The sequence below is a fragment of the Crocuta crocuta genome, unplaced genomic scaffold (genome assembly GCF_008692635.1).
Source record: "Crocuta crocuta isolate KB4526 unplaced genomic scaffold, BGI_CrCroc_1.0 scaffold213, whole genome shotgun sequence".
Lineage (NCBI taxonomy): Eukaryota > Metazoa > Chordata > Mammalia > Carnivora > Hyaenidae > Crocuta > Crocuta crocuta.
In genome coordinates, this window is record NW_027529442.1 from 4,447,943 (window position 1) to 4,462,885 (window position 14,943).

A 14,943-nucleotide genomic window follows, 5' to 3' on the forward strand; every position below is an offset into this window, starting at 1 on the left:
TCCTAAATTTTCTTTCACATGGAGAAAATGTACCAGGCCAGGTTTTCTGGCGACTCGTATCTAGTTCTCTTGCATGTAATAAGGATGTATAGTTAAAAGAAAATCTAGCGAAGATATAATGAATTCCACATGTCACAAAACTATCATTAGTGACAGATGTCCTAGCTCAGGTAGAACTTTAAAGGTGGCTAGAGTAGCTGGGTCAGCATTGTAAACCCATTACCTCAGAGAGAGCATTCAGTAATTTGAAGACGTAATGGCAGTAGGTAGATAATTGATTTAGCATAGTTGTTGGATTTCTCTTTGGCCTGTTCAACTTTTTAAATCCTAAATCCATAGTAGCTATCCACAGCCAGGCACCTCCTCTCTTTTTTCCAGCCCCTAACATTCTCTAGTTTCTTTAGACAGAGTTGGTTGGCATATTTATTTCTGTAGTCAGTATAAAGGTTGAAACTTGTTGCCGAGCCAAAAATACTTCACTCTTTTGCTTGGGAGACATATGGCAGGCCTTTGTCCAGCAATCAGAGCTGAGTCAGGGAAGGGAGCTAACCAGAGCAGGCACATCAAAACCTGAATGGTGTCAAGGTAGACGTTAGCTTAACTCTCAATGGAAATTCAAAGTTGACCATTTGACCTAAACTTCATGTCACGGAAAATAGCATGATATAAAATAAATGCAGTGAATTCAGTTTTCCTTTGCCACAAGCCAAATAGTGCTAGTTATTTTTTTCATATAACTTGAGCAGCATCAAATAAGGGACCACTTTGCCCGTAGGTAATATAATTTTATCTTTTTCCCCTGGTTGTATAATAAGCAGTATCTTTAAGTGGTATTATTTATACCATGTGTAGAAGCAACATTTAAATTTACAGTTATAAAAACGTATTGATTTTGCCTCTTCATGAAATCTCTGCCTTTATTAATGTGCCTTTCCAGTTACCTTAAAAAAATAAATAAATTGGCTGTGATATTATTCATGCATTTAATAAATACTTATTGACTACCTGATGTCTCCTCTAGGCATTGCTCCCACTGAAAAGCAGTGTCTGTCCTGCAGCTTATATTCTGGTGAGGGAGGGTGGAAACAAAATCAAGTAACATAATATTACTTCAAGTGGTGGTAAATGCTAGGAATAATGTGAGAGAGAATGATGACCACTGGGGCAAGACCACCTTTAGATAAAGCTAGTCAGAGAAAGCTGCTCTGACGTGTTGATATTTAAGCTCACTGAGAAGAGCCAGCCATTTGAAGATGTGGAGGACCTGTGTTTACCACAGAGAAAACCTTCAGTTCAGCTATGCTGAGATGGACATGGGCATGACAGGAAGACCGAGGAGGAGGCAGAGAAGCATTGTGTCGAGACATGAGGGGTCTGGGTTGAGGATCCATAAAGGGAGGACGGGGGCCAGGTGGTCCCAGGCCCCGCAAGCCCCCAGAGGATCAGGATTGGACAGTGCAGGTGATTCGGAGGCAGGGAAGTGACTTGAGCTGATTGATGGTTGCTCTGTGGAACACAGGGGAAGGAGTGGAAGCAGGGAGGCCAGTTGGTGAGCTGTTCTGCCCTAGTCCAGTTGAGAGCTGGATCAGCAGGAGAAGTTTAGATTAAGATTGTGGCAAAGGCTGCGAGTTGTGGCTGGAATTGCGCCTTTTGCATGAAGTAGTAGATGGGCTGGGGATTAGCAACATGGGGAAAGCAGGGTGAGGAATGTCTCATGGGGGTTTTGGCTCAGGCAGCTGGATGAATTTACCTAGTTTACGGAACAGGGGTGGTTCTTTCAGTTTGTGCATGGGCTTTCTTTTTTTTGTTCTTCCTTTTCTTTTTTTTTTTTTTTTTAATTTTTTTTTAACGAGGCATACCGACATGAATGAAGAACCTTGATGTATTATATTCAGTCTTGAGGCATTTTCTAAATATTGTAGGGGTTGAAAATAATAATCTCAAAGATACCAATCTTTGGGGTCATTTATTCTTTTCATTTTGTTGTTGTTGTTGTTGTTGTTGTTGTTTTGGTAGAACAGTTATCTAGGCATAGGAACCAGGAAGCAGAAGGGGATGTGTACACTTTCCCGGGACGGGAGTTCCTCTCAGGTTCTCATTTGGGCAACAAAAACATACTGCTTAAAAAATGAAAGCACATGCATTTTTATTTTCTTTCATTACTAGCATAGTAATTTATCTTGTAAGAGAGAAATAAGTATAAAAGAGGAGGATAAACACGAAATCAGAATGAATGAAGCCTCCTCGGTGTTACTTTTCTGGGCTGCAGCCTGGCATACACCCTGGGAAGGTTTCTAGTTCCTGCACATAGACTCAGGTGGCAGCGTGTTTCTTGTCCCCTCAGACCCAGCACCTTAGATTTGTTATAGATTTACTTTCCTAGCTTAATAATCTTATTTTTTTCATGTTAATTCATGTTACATTATTTCTTTCTTTTTAAAGACTGTCTATTATTCCATTCATGAGTGTACTGAAACTAGTTCCACCATTTCTCTATTGATAGACATGTGGTTTTGCAGTGTTGCATTAGGACAGGCAGTGCTTGAAAGAACATTCTTTGGGAATGCCTGATAGTTATTTCACTGTATTGATTCTGCACACGGAGGCTGGTCAGAGCTGCCCTCCAGGTTACTATTATGGTGATTTAATGAACTGCTTTAACAGATCTGATTTGTGTCACCAGAATAAGATAGTGAAAATGTGAGTTTCTAGCAGCATCAATCAATCAATCAATCAATCAATAAAAATTGTTTATTCACCAGGGCAATTCTTGACTTGTCTACTGTATATAGAAATTATTAGGATGGCTGTGCTTCATATTTTAAAGGGGATATTTCAGCATATAAAGCCACATTTTAGTTATATTTGCTAAAAGATGATTTTTCCTGAGTCATTTCATGAGACTAATTTGTATTTGTATGTTGTGTGTTGCCTAGTTAAGATACATACATACCTGCTGTTTCAACCCTGTGTAACTGCGGTCTTACATGTGACCAGAAGAGGGAGTTTTTATCACTTCCTGATGCCGCAGCACCTCCTACCTGGCTGGACCAGTTCCTCCCATGCGTGTGCTGGCCCAGGCCCATTAAACAAACTGGTTTGAGGCATGGGAGCAGTGGCTAAATTTAGCTCTTTCCCTTCCTCATTTCACACTGTGTATATAGAAATCCCAGTCTTTAGGTTTACTTCTACTTTTTGCTATTAAGACAGCACTTCTCTATGGGGCGCCTGGGTGGCTTAGTTGGTTAAGTGTCCGACTTTCGCTTGGGTCATGATCTCGGGGTTTGTGGGTTCGAGCCCCGCGTCGGGCTCTGTGCTGACTGCCAGCCCAGAGCCTGGAGCCTATTTCAGAGTCTGTGTCTCACTCTCTCTCTGACCCTCCCCTGCTCACGCTCTCTCTCTCTCTCTTTCCCCTAGAAATAAATAAAAATATATATAAAAAAAAAAACTTTAAAAAAGATCAGTTCTCTGAACCTCAAAGAAATTTTAGACCTTTTCCTCTTGTATGTTTTGAAGTTTAAAAAAAAGTGGGGGGGGGGAGGATCGGGGAAGGTAACTATGTCAGTTTTAAAAGTTAAAATAAAAGCAGGAAGACCCTAATCACACATGGTCGAGCTCTTGATTTGGAGTCTCCTTGGATCAAAAATAAACTCTGGAATGAAATTTAGTTTATTGCGTCTTATGCTTGATATTTTTTAAAAGGTTGTTAGAATTCGTAATACTGAAGATTTGTAGTGAACTTTAGAAAGTCAGCATAGTGCTGGGGTGCCTGGTCGCTTAGCCAGTTAAGCGTCTGACTCTTGGTTTTGGCTTAGGTCATGATCTCAAGGCTTTCTGGGTTCGATCCCCACGTTGGGCTCTGTGCTGGCAGTGCAGAGCCTGCTTGGGATTCTCTACCTCTCTTGCAGCCCATCCCCAACTTGTGCTGTCTTTGTGTCTCTCAAAATAAATGAACGTAAGAAGAAAAAAAGTTAAAATATTGTTTCGCCAGAGTGGCTAATAGGTCCTTTTTCTGTGTGATTCTTACTGTGCTTAGTTGTGCTACTTGAATCTCTTTTAGCCAAACAAATGAGATGGGAGCCCTAATCAGGATATGCTTATTTGATGTTATTTGATGAAAGACCAGAATTTAATGCTGTCTAAATTTTTCTTCCTTTCACATTGCGTTTTTAAAGAATATTTGTTAGTTCTTTATGGAGTTTTGAATGATGCATGAATATATTAAATATATAAGCATTATATTTTTTTACATAGGTAGACAAATGTAATAATCTCTAATATGCTCTTTTCAGTTCAGCCAACTTTTTTCATTGGCTTTCTACCTACCCACCTTTCCCAGCTATAACAATTTTCTGTCTATGGTGAACCATCTATGTTACTTCGTACATTATTAGTACATAACTTAGTATACATGCTTCTATGTTTTTTCTCATGCTAATAAGTTTATACAGGCACACATAATCCTGTGTCTTTTTAAGTCAGGACCTTTGATCATAGTTTTATGGAAAATGGATTCTGTGATGCACACTTCTGCTTCTTTTCTACTCAGTAGTACCACATGGGAGTTCATTCGCAGGCCAGGGTAACACTAAACCCCCATTTTTAATGGTTGCTTACTATTTTCAGGTGTGGCTGGACAGTAGCTTCCTCCTTGAAGTCCTCTGTGGACATACATTTATTTCCTCCTTTTTTTTTTCTTTCTTTTTTTTTTTTTCCTCTGTGAACCAAGGAGCAGTAACCAGCTGCTACAAATGTCCTTACCTACTGGTGGTTTTGTTTCTGTGGGATTAGAGTCTCAGGAAGGGATTCCTGGGTCAGAAAGGACACTCGTATGCATTCTTCATAGCTGTGACTAGGTTCTTTTCCACAAAGGCTATCATGCTTTCTATTAGGTGTGCGGGAGAGTATCACCGCCAGGAGTAGGTGTGTTATTTATCTTTCTAAAATTCAGTTTCTTTTTCTAAAGTGTCTTACGTGCACAAATGTAATTGATTGTGATTGACTCTGAATTAGGTTTCTGAAACAAGTGCAGACTTTTTTTACTATCAGTGTTAGCATGTATCTTCTGAGTTTGAGTAACATGTAATGTAGTAGGATGATTTAAAAAAATATATATTCATTTGAGCAATCACAGGTGGTTTTCCTGGCATCTGTGGGAAATTTCTATTCATCCTGTTTGGAATTTACCTTTGGGGAGAAATCTAGGTCAGTTAGGCTGGAATTGCTCTCTGCAAAATGTATAGGCTCCTAGAAGATAGCAGTTTGGGGTGAATTTAATTACGGGACCGATGATTTTAATCTGTTGTCTATTTTATTTCTGATCTCATTTTCCTCCTTGCATTTGGCATGATTGGTCACCTTCTAACAGTGTTCACTTTGTGTATCAGATAATGACTGGCCTGAGGTCAGACTGTGGTTACCACAAAGCCTATGTAAATCAGGCCATGAGGTTATACTTACTTTATTTCCCTGCCTTTGAACAATTTGAACAGTTGAAAAGGGATACACGCATGAAGTGTGGCAGAGCCCCGAAGAGCCGTCCACCAAAAGATTAGATAGATGATGCCAGACAGAGGAAGGCTGCTGCATGGTATTAGCCCCCAAGGTGAATTATCCCCATTTAAACTTCATCTCCCACCTCTCCTAATCCGGTGTGAGTACCTAATGAGCACTGGATAATAACATAGCAACATTTCTTGGGGAAGCTAATCTGATTCTGGATAGCAGGCTTCCAAGCCCACAGCTGAATGAATCGCTTGGTATTTCCAAGTTTGAAAATACATTCTCCCCCTTTCAAGTGTTCCTTGGCAGCAGGTAAGGAATGTTAAAGCTCCTGTAAGTGCCAATTAAGGCCAATTATAACTTGCCCGGCCTGCTGAGACTCTGAAGTGGAGTCCATAGAGACTTGTGGCTCCTGTAGGCTGGGGAACTGGCTACCACCAGTGACAGGAGCATAGCCCTTCTCAACTGCCAACAGCTCGTTGCTTGCTGTGCTGGACACCAGATGACACCTGCTGGACTCTCAGGGATTTGATTCAGGAAATCCCAAGATTTGTTGGGGACATCACTAATGTCTGTAGCAGCGACCTCTTTCTCTTCCTCTTCCGTGATGCCCACCATCCAGTTTCTCCTTGATTCCAATCATAAAAGCTAACATTCATTGAGCACTGAATATGTGCCAGTCACTGTCTGATGTATGTCACCTCCTGACCCCTCACCACAGCCCAACAGATAGAAGCAGTCTTAGCACGTCCCCAGAGCGGACACAGACCCTGAGGGACATAGGTGTCTTGGCCAAGGTCGCACAACTAGAAGTGATTGAGACTGCGGGCCGGCTGCCCCCTGCACCCAAGCCCTCAAGGCGCTGCCCTCCCTGGAGGCGGCTGGTGTGTGTTTGCTCTGAGTGGATGGATTCAGGGACGAGTTTTGTCAGTTCAGGCTTCCCTTCGTGCCCAGAATAAATGCGATGCGTGCACGCCATCCACAGCACTGCCAATACCTGTCATTTCTGGTCTGTGGGGCAGGGATGTTCTTCTATTAAAATGGTATTTTAGTCTAAGGCTTTTTTAGTCTTTCAGATTTTTTTCATAAGAAAAAAGAAATGTGACCATATCCCCAGACCTAGACATTTAAACATTAGCCATCAAGCTTTATTTGGATAGGATATTGGGAAATGGCTTGTAGAAAATACTAATCATGCAGAGCTCCTGAGTAGCTCAGTCGATTAAGCATCCAACTCTTGATCTCAGGGTTGTGAGTTCAAGTCCCGCCTAGGGCTTTGCACTGGGCGTGAAGCCTACTTTGAAAAGAAAAAAAGAAAATAGTAATAATGCTGTGCAAGCAGCACAAAGTGGTATTTAAGTATTTGCTTAAACATTTTACTCAGGGCATTCAGAGAGAACAATGTGGATGCTTAACTGTTTATTTTTTTTTATTATGTTTTTAATGTTTTATTTCTGAGAGAGACAGAGAGAGAGAGAAGAGAGAGAGACAGTGTGAGCAGGGGAGGGTCAGAGAGAAAGGGAGACACAGAATCCGAAACAGGCTCCAGGCTCTGAGCTAGCTGTCACCATAGAGCCTGACGCAGGGCTCGAACCCACGAACCGCAAGATCATGACCTGAGCCGAAGTCAGATGCTTAACTGACTGAGCCACCCAGGCGCCCCATAGAATGTGTGTGTTTTAAAATGACAAGCTTTTGTGTATTTGTGTATATTCTTGTTGTACAAAGTTATATTTCCCTGGCTTACAGTATCAGTCATCCCTGTTTGGATGTAGGTCTTAAAAATATAAGTTTAAATTGTTACTCTCTTGTTTATGCAATTGACCCTTGAACAACATGGGTTTGAGCTGTGCAGATTTTACCCATTTATCCGCAGACTTTTGTCAGTAAATGAAGTACAGTACTATAAATGTCTTTCTTTTCCTTAGGGCTATCTTAATAATGTTTTCTTTGTTCTAGCTCATTTTATTGTAAGAATACAGTATTTAATACATATAACATTGAAAATATCTATTAAGTAGCTTTATGTCAATGGTAAGGCTTCTCTCATCAACTATAGAATTTTAGTAGTTGAGTTTTGAGAGAGTCAAAAATTTTACAGATTTTCACCTGGGGGTGGGGGCGATCAGTGCCCCAACCCAGACATTGTTGAAGGGTCAACCATATGTAAAGTTAAAATATAGATGTGTATTTGTAGCAATTAGGAATGTTTGCTGAGGGGCACCTGGGTGGCGCAGGACATGATCTCACCGTTTGTGAGTTCGAGCCCCATATCTGGCTCCACACTGACAGTGCAGAGTCTGCTTGGGATTCTCTCTCTCTCCCCACCCCTCTCTCTGCCCCTCCTGGACATTCACCCTCTCTCAAAACAAATAAAATAAACTTAAAAAAAAAAAAAAAAATGTTTGCTCAAATTCATCCTAGTTTTCATCAGGATTACACAAAGATTTGGTTCTCAGAACTTAAGGATTGACTGGGTTTTGTAATGGTATTTTATCACCATCCACAAAAGTGAACATTGGAAAGGCAAGTATTTGTGCTGGGAGAAGAGCGAAGACTCTGGGGTCTGGCCTGACAGGTGCAGTGATGTGGAACGCAGGCTTAGTCTGAGAAAAGGCCTCTTATCTCAGTTTTGTCCTGTGACCTATGACATCAAGGAGACTCTTTGCTGCTCCCTGGGGAGGGTGGGTGGGTGCAGTGAACATTGCTAAGACCTGTTGCAATCAGGTAGGGTAGCAATGCAGTTTTTTCTTCTAGCTTATTCCTTCGGTAAATTAACCTAAACTTCTTTTTGCTAATTAATCTTTTGAAAGATGTTTTCATCCTGTGCTTGATCTGCTCATGCCCCTTACCTGGTGTTCTCCTGGCGTCTTTTAAGGACCACTGTAGCTTTGCATTGTTTGAATGTGACTCTAAGAAGCCTTGGGAGGGAGGGGCAGGAGTAGGTTTCAGAAAACCCTCTGGATCTTAATATTGTTGCCCATGGTCAGGATCTGATTGCTTGCCATGAAAATAAAGCAGTGTGGCTGTTACTCTTTTGTTTTAGAGTACATTTAGAATTTGTGTCTGGTCTAATAGAAACCATGTCCTGCGCCTCACAACTCTTTCCCACCCCTTCCAGGCCAAATCTTTTCCACACATGTAATTCGTGACTTCTTGCCAGATATTCTCTGTGGGGTGACGGGATTCTGTAGAGGAATTCCCCCCCCCTTTTGACATTTAAAAGTGTTCATTCTGAACTATCAGGCATCCGAGTCTATTTATGTGTGCAGCCTTTATCATCATAAAACTCAGATCAATTGGGCCATTTTTTCCCATGTCTGTTTGACAGTAAGATTTGGGGATTGAGACTAGGAGAGTAGTCTTGTGGGGAGTATAATAGGGCTGACCTGGAGAAACAGGACCAGGAAGACACTGTTTATAAAGAGCCATTCGGGAGAGAAGTTTTTGGATTAAGAGCATAAAAGGTCCCAGCTTTAAAGTCAGTCATCTAATGATTGAACACCAGACTCCAGACAATCAGGTGTATATTCTGAAATTAGATGTATTTTACAATATGTACAGAAAATTGGTTAAGATTTTTGTTACTAGATTCAGGAAGGGAAAGTAAGCTTCAGTATGACAAATTTTAATTATTTTTAAGTATAGATCATGGGGAAATAAAATGTCAAAAAAGGCTGCTGCTATTTCTAGGAATGCGTTAACTTTAAAACTTCCTGATCTATCGAGGCTTACAATGCAGGCTGTATAATGAACCATGTAAATTTTCTAATATACCTGGTAGCAGCAAGTGTCCATTTAAAGGTATTCAGAAAAATTCACATTTTAGCAGGTTAAATAATTATAAATCCCATCTCCCCCAGTTTTGGCAAATTGCCTTTCAAAGAGAAGGATTCATTTACACCAGCCAGGACGCCTTGTATGACCATATTAGTTGAAATTAGACTCCACCCCTTGTTTTCTGTTGATCTGCCAGGACCTTTGTAATTCAAGTGCTTTTTACAGTAGTAGCAAATGTTACATAAGACCAAACATGGAGCATATTTGGAGTTGGTGGGCAGACCCAAGTCATGATGCAAGCTTGCAGTAGCAAGTGTGCAATGAAGCACACCCAGATTATGTGAATGGAAGGTGACCGGGAGCCTCTCCAGAGCAGCCCTTCCTCCGCACGAGGGCTGAAAGCTCCAGGGGGTAAGTCTTCCGAGGCAGCGTTCAGAGGCCGGCCTTGGCTCGGGGCCCGTTGTGGATGAGCCTGTGGGAGGTGGGTGAGCTTCTGCTAACATGACACAGAAGCGGGCAGAGCGGGAAGAGTCGACGCGGGCCTCTGGGCTCCTGGCGTCCGGCCTCCCCTGCCAGCAGGCCCCGAGCGCTCTGTGGCCGAAGTGGTGGAGGGAGCGAGCTCGGCACAGCTCGTGGATCCGAGGGGGCCGGCGCAGCAAGGGGGGGATTAGCTGCCGCAGGCCGTCCCCGGGAGCCGCTCTGAAATGTCATTTGAGGGATCTGGACAAAGTTCAAATGCAGACGGGCGTCCAGTTTGTTATTAACTCCAACAAAATGCTGAGGTTTGCACCAAACAGTTCCCGTATCTCAAAACAGGGAAAGCATTAGTTACGCCGCTCTCTAAAAATGGAGGAACGTTGTAACACGCTTTAACTGTTTGTTTTTTATCTCACTTGTGGTAAGTGAGGTTTTATGACAAGCAGTTCATAGTGTTTCCTGTCGAATGTGTTTGAAAGCTGTTTGGTCAGATACTTCAGAATCCATGGCAGAGTTTCCAGCAGATCACCATGTCAGGAGGAGGAACAACTTCAAAATACAAACAGTAGCCCCGGAAAGTCATTCAGTAACTTAAATGGAGTGTATAAAAATTTAATTACAGACTGACTGCCAGCAAGAACGATTTTTTTCAGTTGTGTTATCAAGGTAGCCAGTGCAGCTAGGCTGACTGCTGGGGGCTGTGTTGGGAGGCTCTTGTCCAAGTCACCCTGTCGCACGCTTCTGTCGGTAAGCAGGGAGTGAGGTGACAGTTGAGTTCTTCTTTACTTTTCCCTGGACCCCCATTTCATGGCTTCTGCAGTAATGAGCTTGACCGAATAGTTTTAATTGAGGTTAAAATTTAGCTACCCATTTGAAGGACTGTAAACATAAACAGATCTTAAACTTTGAATCCAGTTAATTTCCTATTAACTCCCTAAAATTAATTTAAAAAAAAAAAACAATCTCTTGTCAGGCAGTTTGAGTTTTGCTGTTTGTAGTTTCGTTTTTGAATATTGCTTTTGAGGTTCATTAGTTGACAGCCACAGCCTGTGGAGGGGGGTTAGATACTGTTTCTCTTTTTGGGGCGTGTTGCAGGGGAACAAACCTATGCTACAAACTCATTGAAAGCATTGGCATTGTTAGATGATGAATCACCCGTTCCTTATTAATGGAGTGCTTAATGAAGAAGGCTTTTTGGGCTGCCTTCTGGGTTTGAGGTTTTTGGCATTCCCGTGTTCACAGTCTCCTTCCCTCCCCCGTCCAGAATAAAGTGAAATGAAGAGGATACCAAATTAGCAGGGACTAGCAATAGTAAGGATGTGACTTAGACTCGGCACAGCACTTTGCAGCAGATGGTGCCGGCGTTCATTGCACCTTCGACTTGCTACTCCTCTTTGGCCTGGGAAGACCGTATTCCCTGTGGGGTTTCTACACAGCAGTTTTCATTTAAAAAACACACAAAACAAAAACAATGAAAAAGAGAACTCAGGTTTGAGTTTTACTGGTTTTCTTTTATTCTGTCTCTCCCTACGTGTGTGTGTGTGTGTGTGTGTGTGTGTGTGTGTGTGTGTTTTAAATTTGGATTGCAGTGGTAAAGGCATACTTTTTTTAACTTCACTTTTTGCATTTTGATGATAGCCTTGTATCCTTCATTTGGGTGAAACTGTGACCGAGGCCCAAAATGTGACTACAGAGAAGTTTGTGAAAGGACTGAGTATGTTGATTCTTCAACCGCACGTGGTATATAACAGATTGGAAGACTAAACTTCTAATTATAGATCACTGAACTGTAGGATGCTTCATTCTAACCAGTGGAGGATTAAATCAGAAGTAACTAGAGACTGGTTGATTTTTGGTTTTGGCTCTTTTTTTCTTCTCACATGCTAATCCCAGAGGAGTACAAACATTCCAAGTGGGAGGGAGACAGGGGAACGAATTCGGGGGCAGTGCCGTGCACATCACTCAGTGAGATCATGCTTGTTTCAGGTGAGGCGATTGCTTGCTGTACTCTGCCAGCATCCTTTGGGTCACACTGTGCTTCTTGAGCACAGCGGAGAGAGGTCCTTAGGGCTGTTAGCAAAGTAGAAGTGTCAGCCAGCATGTCATTCATTGCATGATAGCCTGTAGTCAGAAATGGTGGCAGCAGAATTAGAGTTTGGTGGCCGTGTTGTGCTCAAGGCAGCAGCTGCCTTTTCCCCAAAGGTACTTTCACTGAAAACATCTTTGTGTGCCTGTTGGAGATCATGACGATAGCCCTCAGTTCAGAGCCTGCACCTTGAACAGGGTTGCAAGAACATAGGAAGGGCCCCCTTAAGGAAATGAACAGATCATTCAGACCATTCACTCTTCCTTAAAACAAGCTGTCTTAGGACCATGATTACGAAGAAGTGATGCTACATACAACCAAGGTGATCTCCTGGGGTGCCTACCATTCACTACCCTCCCTTTTTTCTCTATCGTTTTATCTCCTTTACGAAAAAACTTCGATTTTTAGAAAGCCATTTTAGCAGTGTTTGCCAAGAGCTGCAAGTTAAGATGGCAGGGGAGGAGGACCCCCAGATATTCAGTAAGTTTTTCATATTTCTCACATACTTGAAAGCAAAGTACAGAAAGAACAGTCCCCATGGGAAGAATTCCTGGCAAGAGGATTATTTGAAGTTGCCATATTTCTGCTCCCTTCTTAGCAACATAATTTACAATCCATTCACGCCTGTCCCTTCCCCCACTGGAGTCAGAGTCGTTCTCCCTTGTAATCTGCCCTTTGTGATCTGTTCTCTTTCATGCCGCTGGCGTGAATGGGGACTCTGCAGTGTGCACCCTGCCCAGAGAGACGCGGAAGTGCCAGGAGACCCGGAATACTTTCGCGGGGCTTTTATTTTCGTCATAAAGCACTGGCTTGAAGAGCTTGATAATTTGATTATAGACCTTTGGTGAAAAGTTGTTTCAAGTAGCCCAAGTGCTGTAAATGACTGTCTTTTCTGAGCTTTCCCCTTATGTTTTAATTTAAAAGCACCTCTGCATTAGGGGGAGGAGAAATGCATTTGGCAGAAGTCGCAGTTGGAGACTAATTTGTTAGGGCAGCCAGTGTTGAAATCATCCTTTTCAATTAAATCTCTCTAGTGGAAATGATGCTGAGTGCTTTGTGGTAAAGACTTTTTCTTCCTCACTGTTTTTCAGTGCTGTTTGTAACCCACCTAAGCATGTTTTTCCGAGGCTGCCTCCCAGCTCCATTTGGGGCTTATTGTCCTTTGAGGCACTGCCTGTCAGAGGTCAGTTTTGGATTCCCCAACCTGACATTTGAATGTTCCACAGACAGTCTCATCTGTTGGCTGAGACTACACGCAGCTCTCTCTGGAGTAGTCTAATCAAGTGTCCGAGGACCCTAAAGAAGTTGGATCAAAGAAAAAGCAACTCTGGATTAAAGAGAATCTGTGAGGACAGGGAGTGGGGTAGGAACGCATTTGCTGGTCAGAAACACGAGAGTGTCTTTACGTGGGAAGAACATTTACAGGGAAAAGCTGACAATGGAAGTAGTGAGAATGCATCATTAAATGCTTCATGTCCATGGGCAGTGATTTCATGTCCATGGTGTGAATTTAGATAGTATTTTTAAAAGATTATTATTAGGGAAAAAACAGATAAGTACTTTGTCAAACCGAAGTCATGGTTCCACAGAAATTGCTTAGGGTAATGCTAAATTAGATATGCCTAGTCAGTCACTGAATTTTGAAAAATATATTAAGTAAATAGTCTAGATAATGTGCAGAAATGACGAATGATCTGGAATGGGATTCAGCTTTGAATGTCAAGTCTCAGGGGAAACACTGATATGCGAAGTAGATGTGTAAGGAGGACGCTCGAGAGCTGGAAAATATGTATGTGGTCTTAAAGTTTCCTGAGCCTGGATGTTTTCTTAGGGGTCATCTTTAAGAAAGACAGCTGATGCCAGCTGACCCTTGGAGAGCGGTGTTTGGCAGCCCGAAAGTGAAGTATGACAGTTTGGGTTCATTGGGAGCTGGATAATAGCACATTATAGTTATTTTTCAATCTGGATGTCAAAATACATAATTTAATAAATTCTGTTGAGGGCATGCTTAAATGAATGACCCTAACTTTCTAACTGAACCTTTTGTTACATGCAGTTATTACCTGCTGTGCCTGGCCAAATGACCCATATGTGTTTAACATTTTATAGCCATGTGTGAGCTTGATTATTTAAAACAAACAAAAAACCCTTGTTTTAAAAGGGATCAATTTTGGAGTATTCGTGGGATGTGGCTATCAGAGACCCCATGAAATCATACACTTACATGTGGATTGGTATTTTTCTTTTTTCTTTTTTTTTTAATTTTTTTTTTTAATGTTTTATTTATTTCTAGGAGAGAGAGAGAGAGAGACAGCGTGAGCAGGGGAGGGTCAGAGAGAGGGAGTCACAGACTGAAACAGGCTCCAGGCCCTGAGCTGGCAGTCAGCACAGAGCCCGACGCGGGGCTCGAACCCACGAACCGCGAGATCATGACCTAAGCGAAAGTCGGACGCTCAACCGACTAAGCCACCCAGGCGCCCCAGATTGGTATTTTTCATAAGGCCATTCTGTACAGAGTACACACTCTTTTTAACCTTATCTGACTAAATCTGTCGAAAAGGGTAAGTTTCGTTTAGAGAAAAATTTGTGGGTTTTAGGAATCATTTCTTCAGTAATCTGCCTAAAATTTCCACCTTTGGATCCATAAGCAGAATTTGAGATCTTCACTTCATTCCATTCCGTTCACCTGCAGTTCTTCCTGAATGACTTTCCAATCTGGAAAATGAACCAACTTTTTATTTATAAAATAACTTTAGCTCAAATGAGCATTCCTTTTTTGGTTGGTGTGAATTTACTCACTTGTAAATGAATTCTAAAAAGTTATTCCTCTGAGCTTTTCTGAGAAGGGCTTGGTGTATTTCTGGAGTGCCATGTAAACTAAATATGTAGCCTCCACCTGTACTACCCAGGGGAAGAAGTGGGTTAGGTTTGTTTGTAAGTGATTGCTGCCTGCTTTGGTAATCAGCATGCCTTTCTCCCAGGAGTCTGTAATTGGCCTTAGCTGAATTAACAGGGGGCATCTGTCTTAGCGCCTGCTGAGTTCCCGGTGCCTGGTCTGCAGTCAGCCCTGGGCTGCAGGCTCTACAGCTCTCCCTCAG

At 42.2% G+C, this 14,943-nt stretch overlaps 1 protein-coding gene across 2 annotated transcripts in view; it reads left to right on the top strand.

Annotated features, from left to right (window-relative positions):
- ATXN7 (ataxin 7) overlaps window positions 1-14,943 on the top strand; it is an 89,803-nt gene that overhangs the window by 49,871 nt on the left and 24,989 nt on the right. The window contains exon 1 of one of the 2 annotated variants that reach the window (XM_077760254.1): window positions 9,542-9,693. The exons of the other annotated variant lie outside the window; for it this stretch is intronic. Coding sequence (XP_077616380.1) covers window positions 9,627-9,693 — 67 coding nt within the window. The 5' untranslated portion in view covers window positions 9,542-9,626. Of the gene's footprint in view, window positions 1-9,541; window positions 9,694-14,943 lie in introns of those variants that run through there. 2 annotated transcript variants of the gene reach the window in all.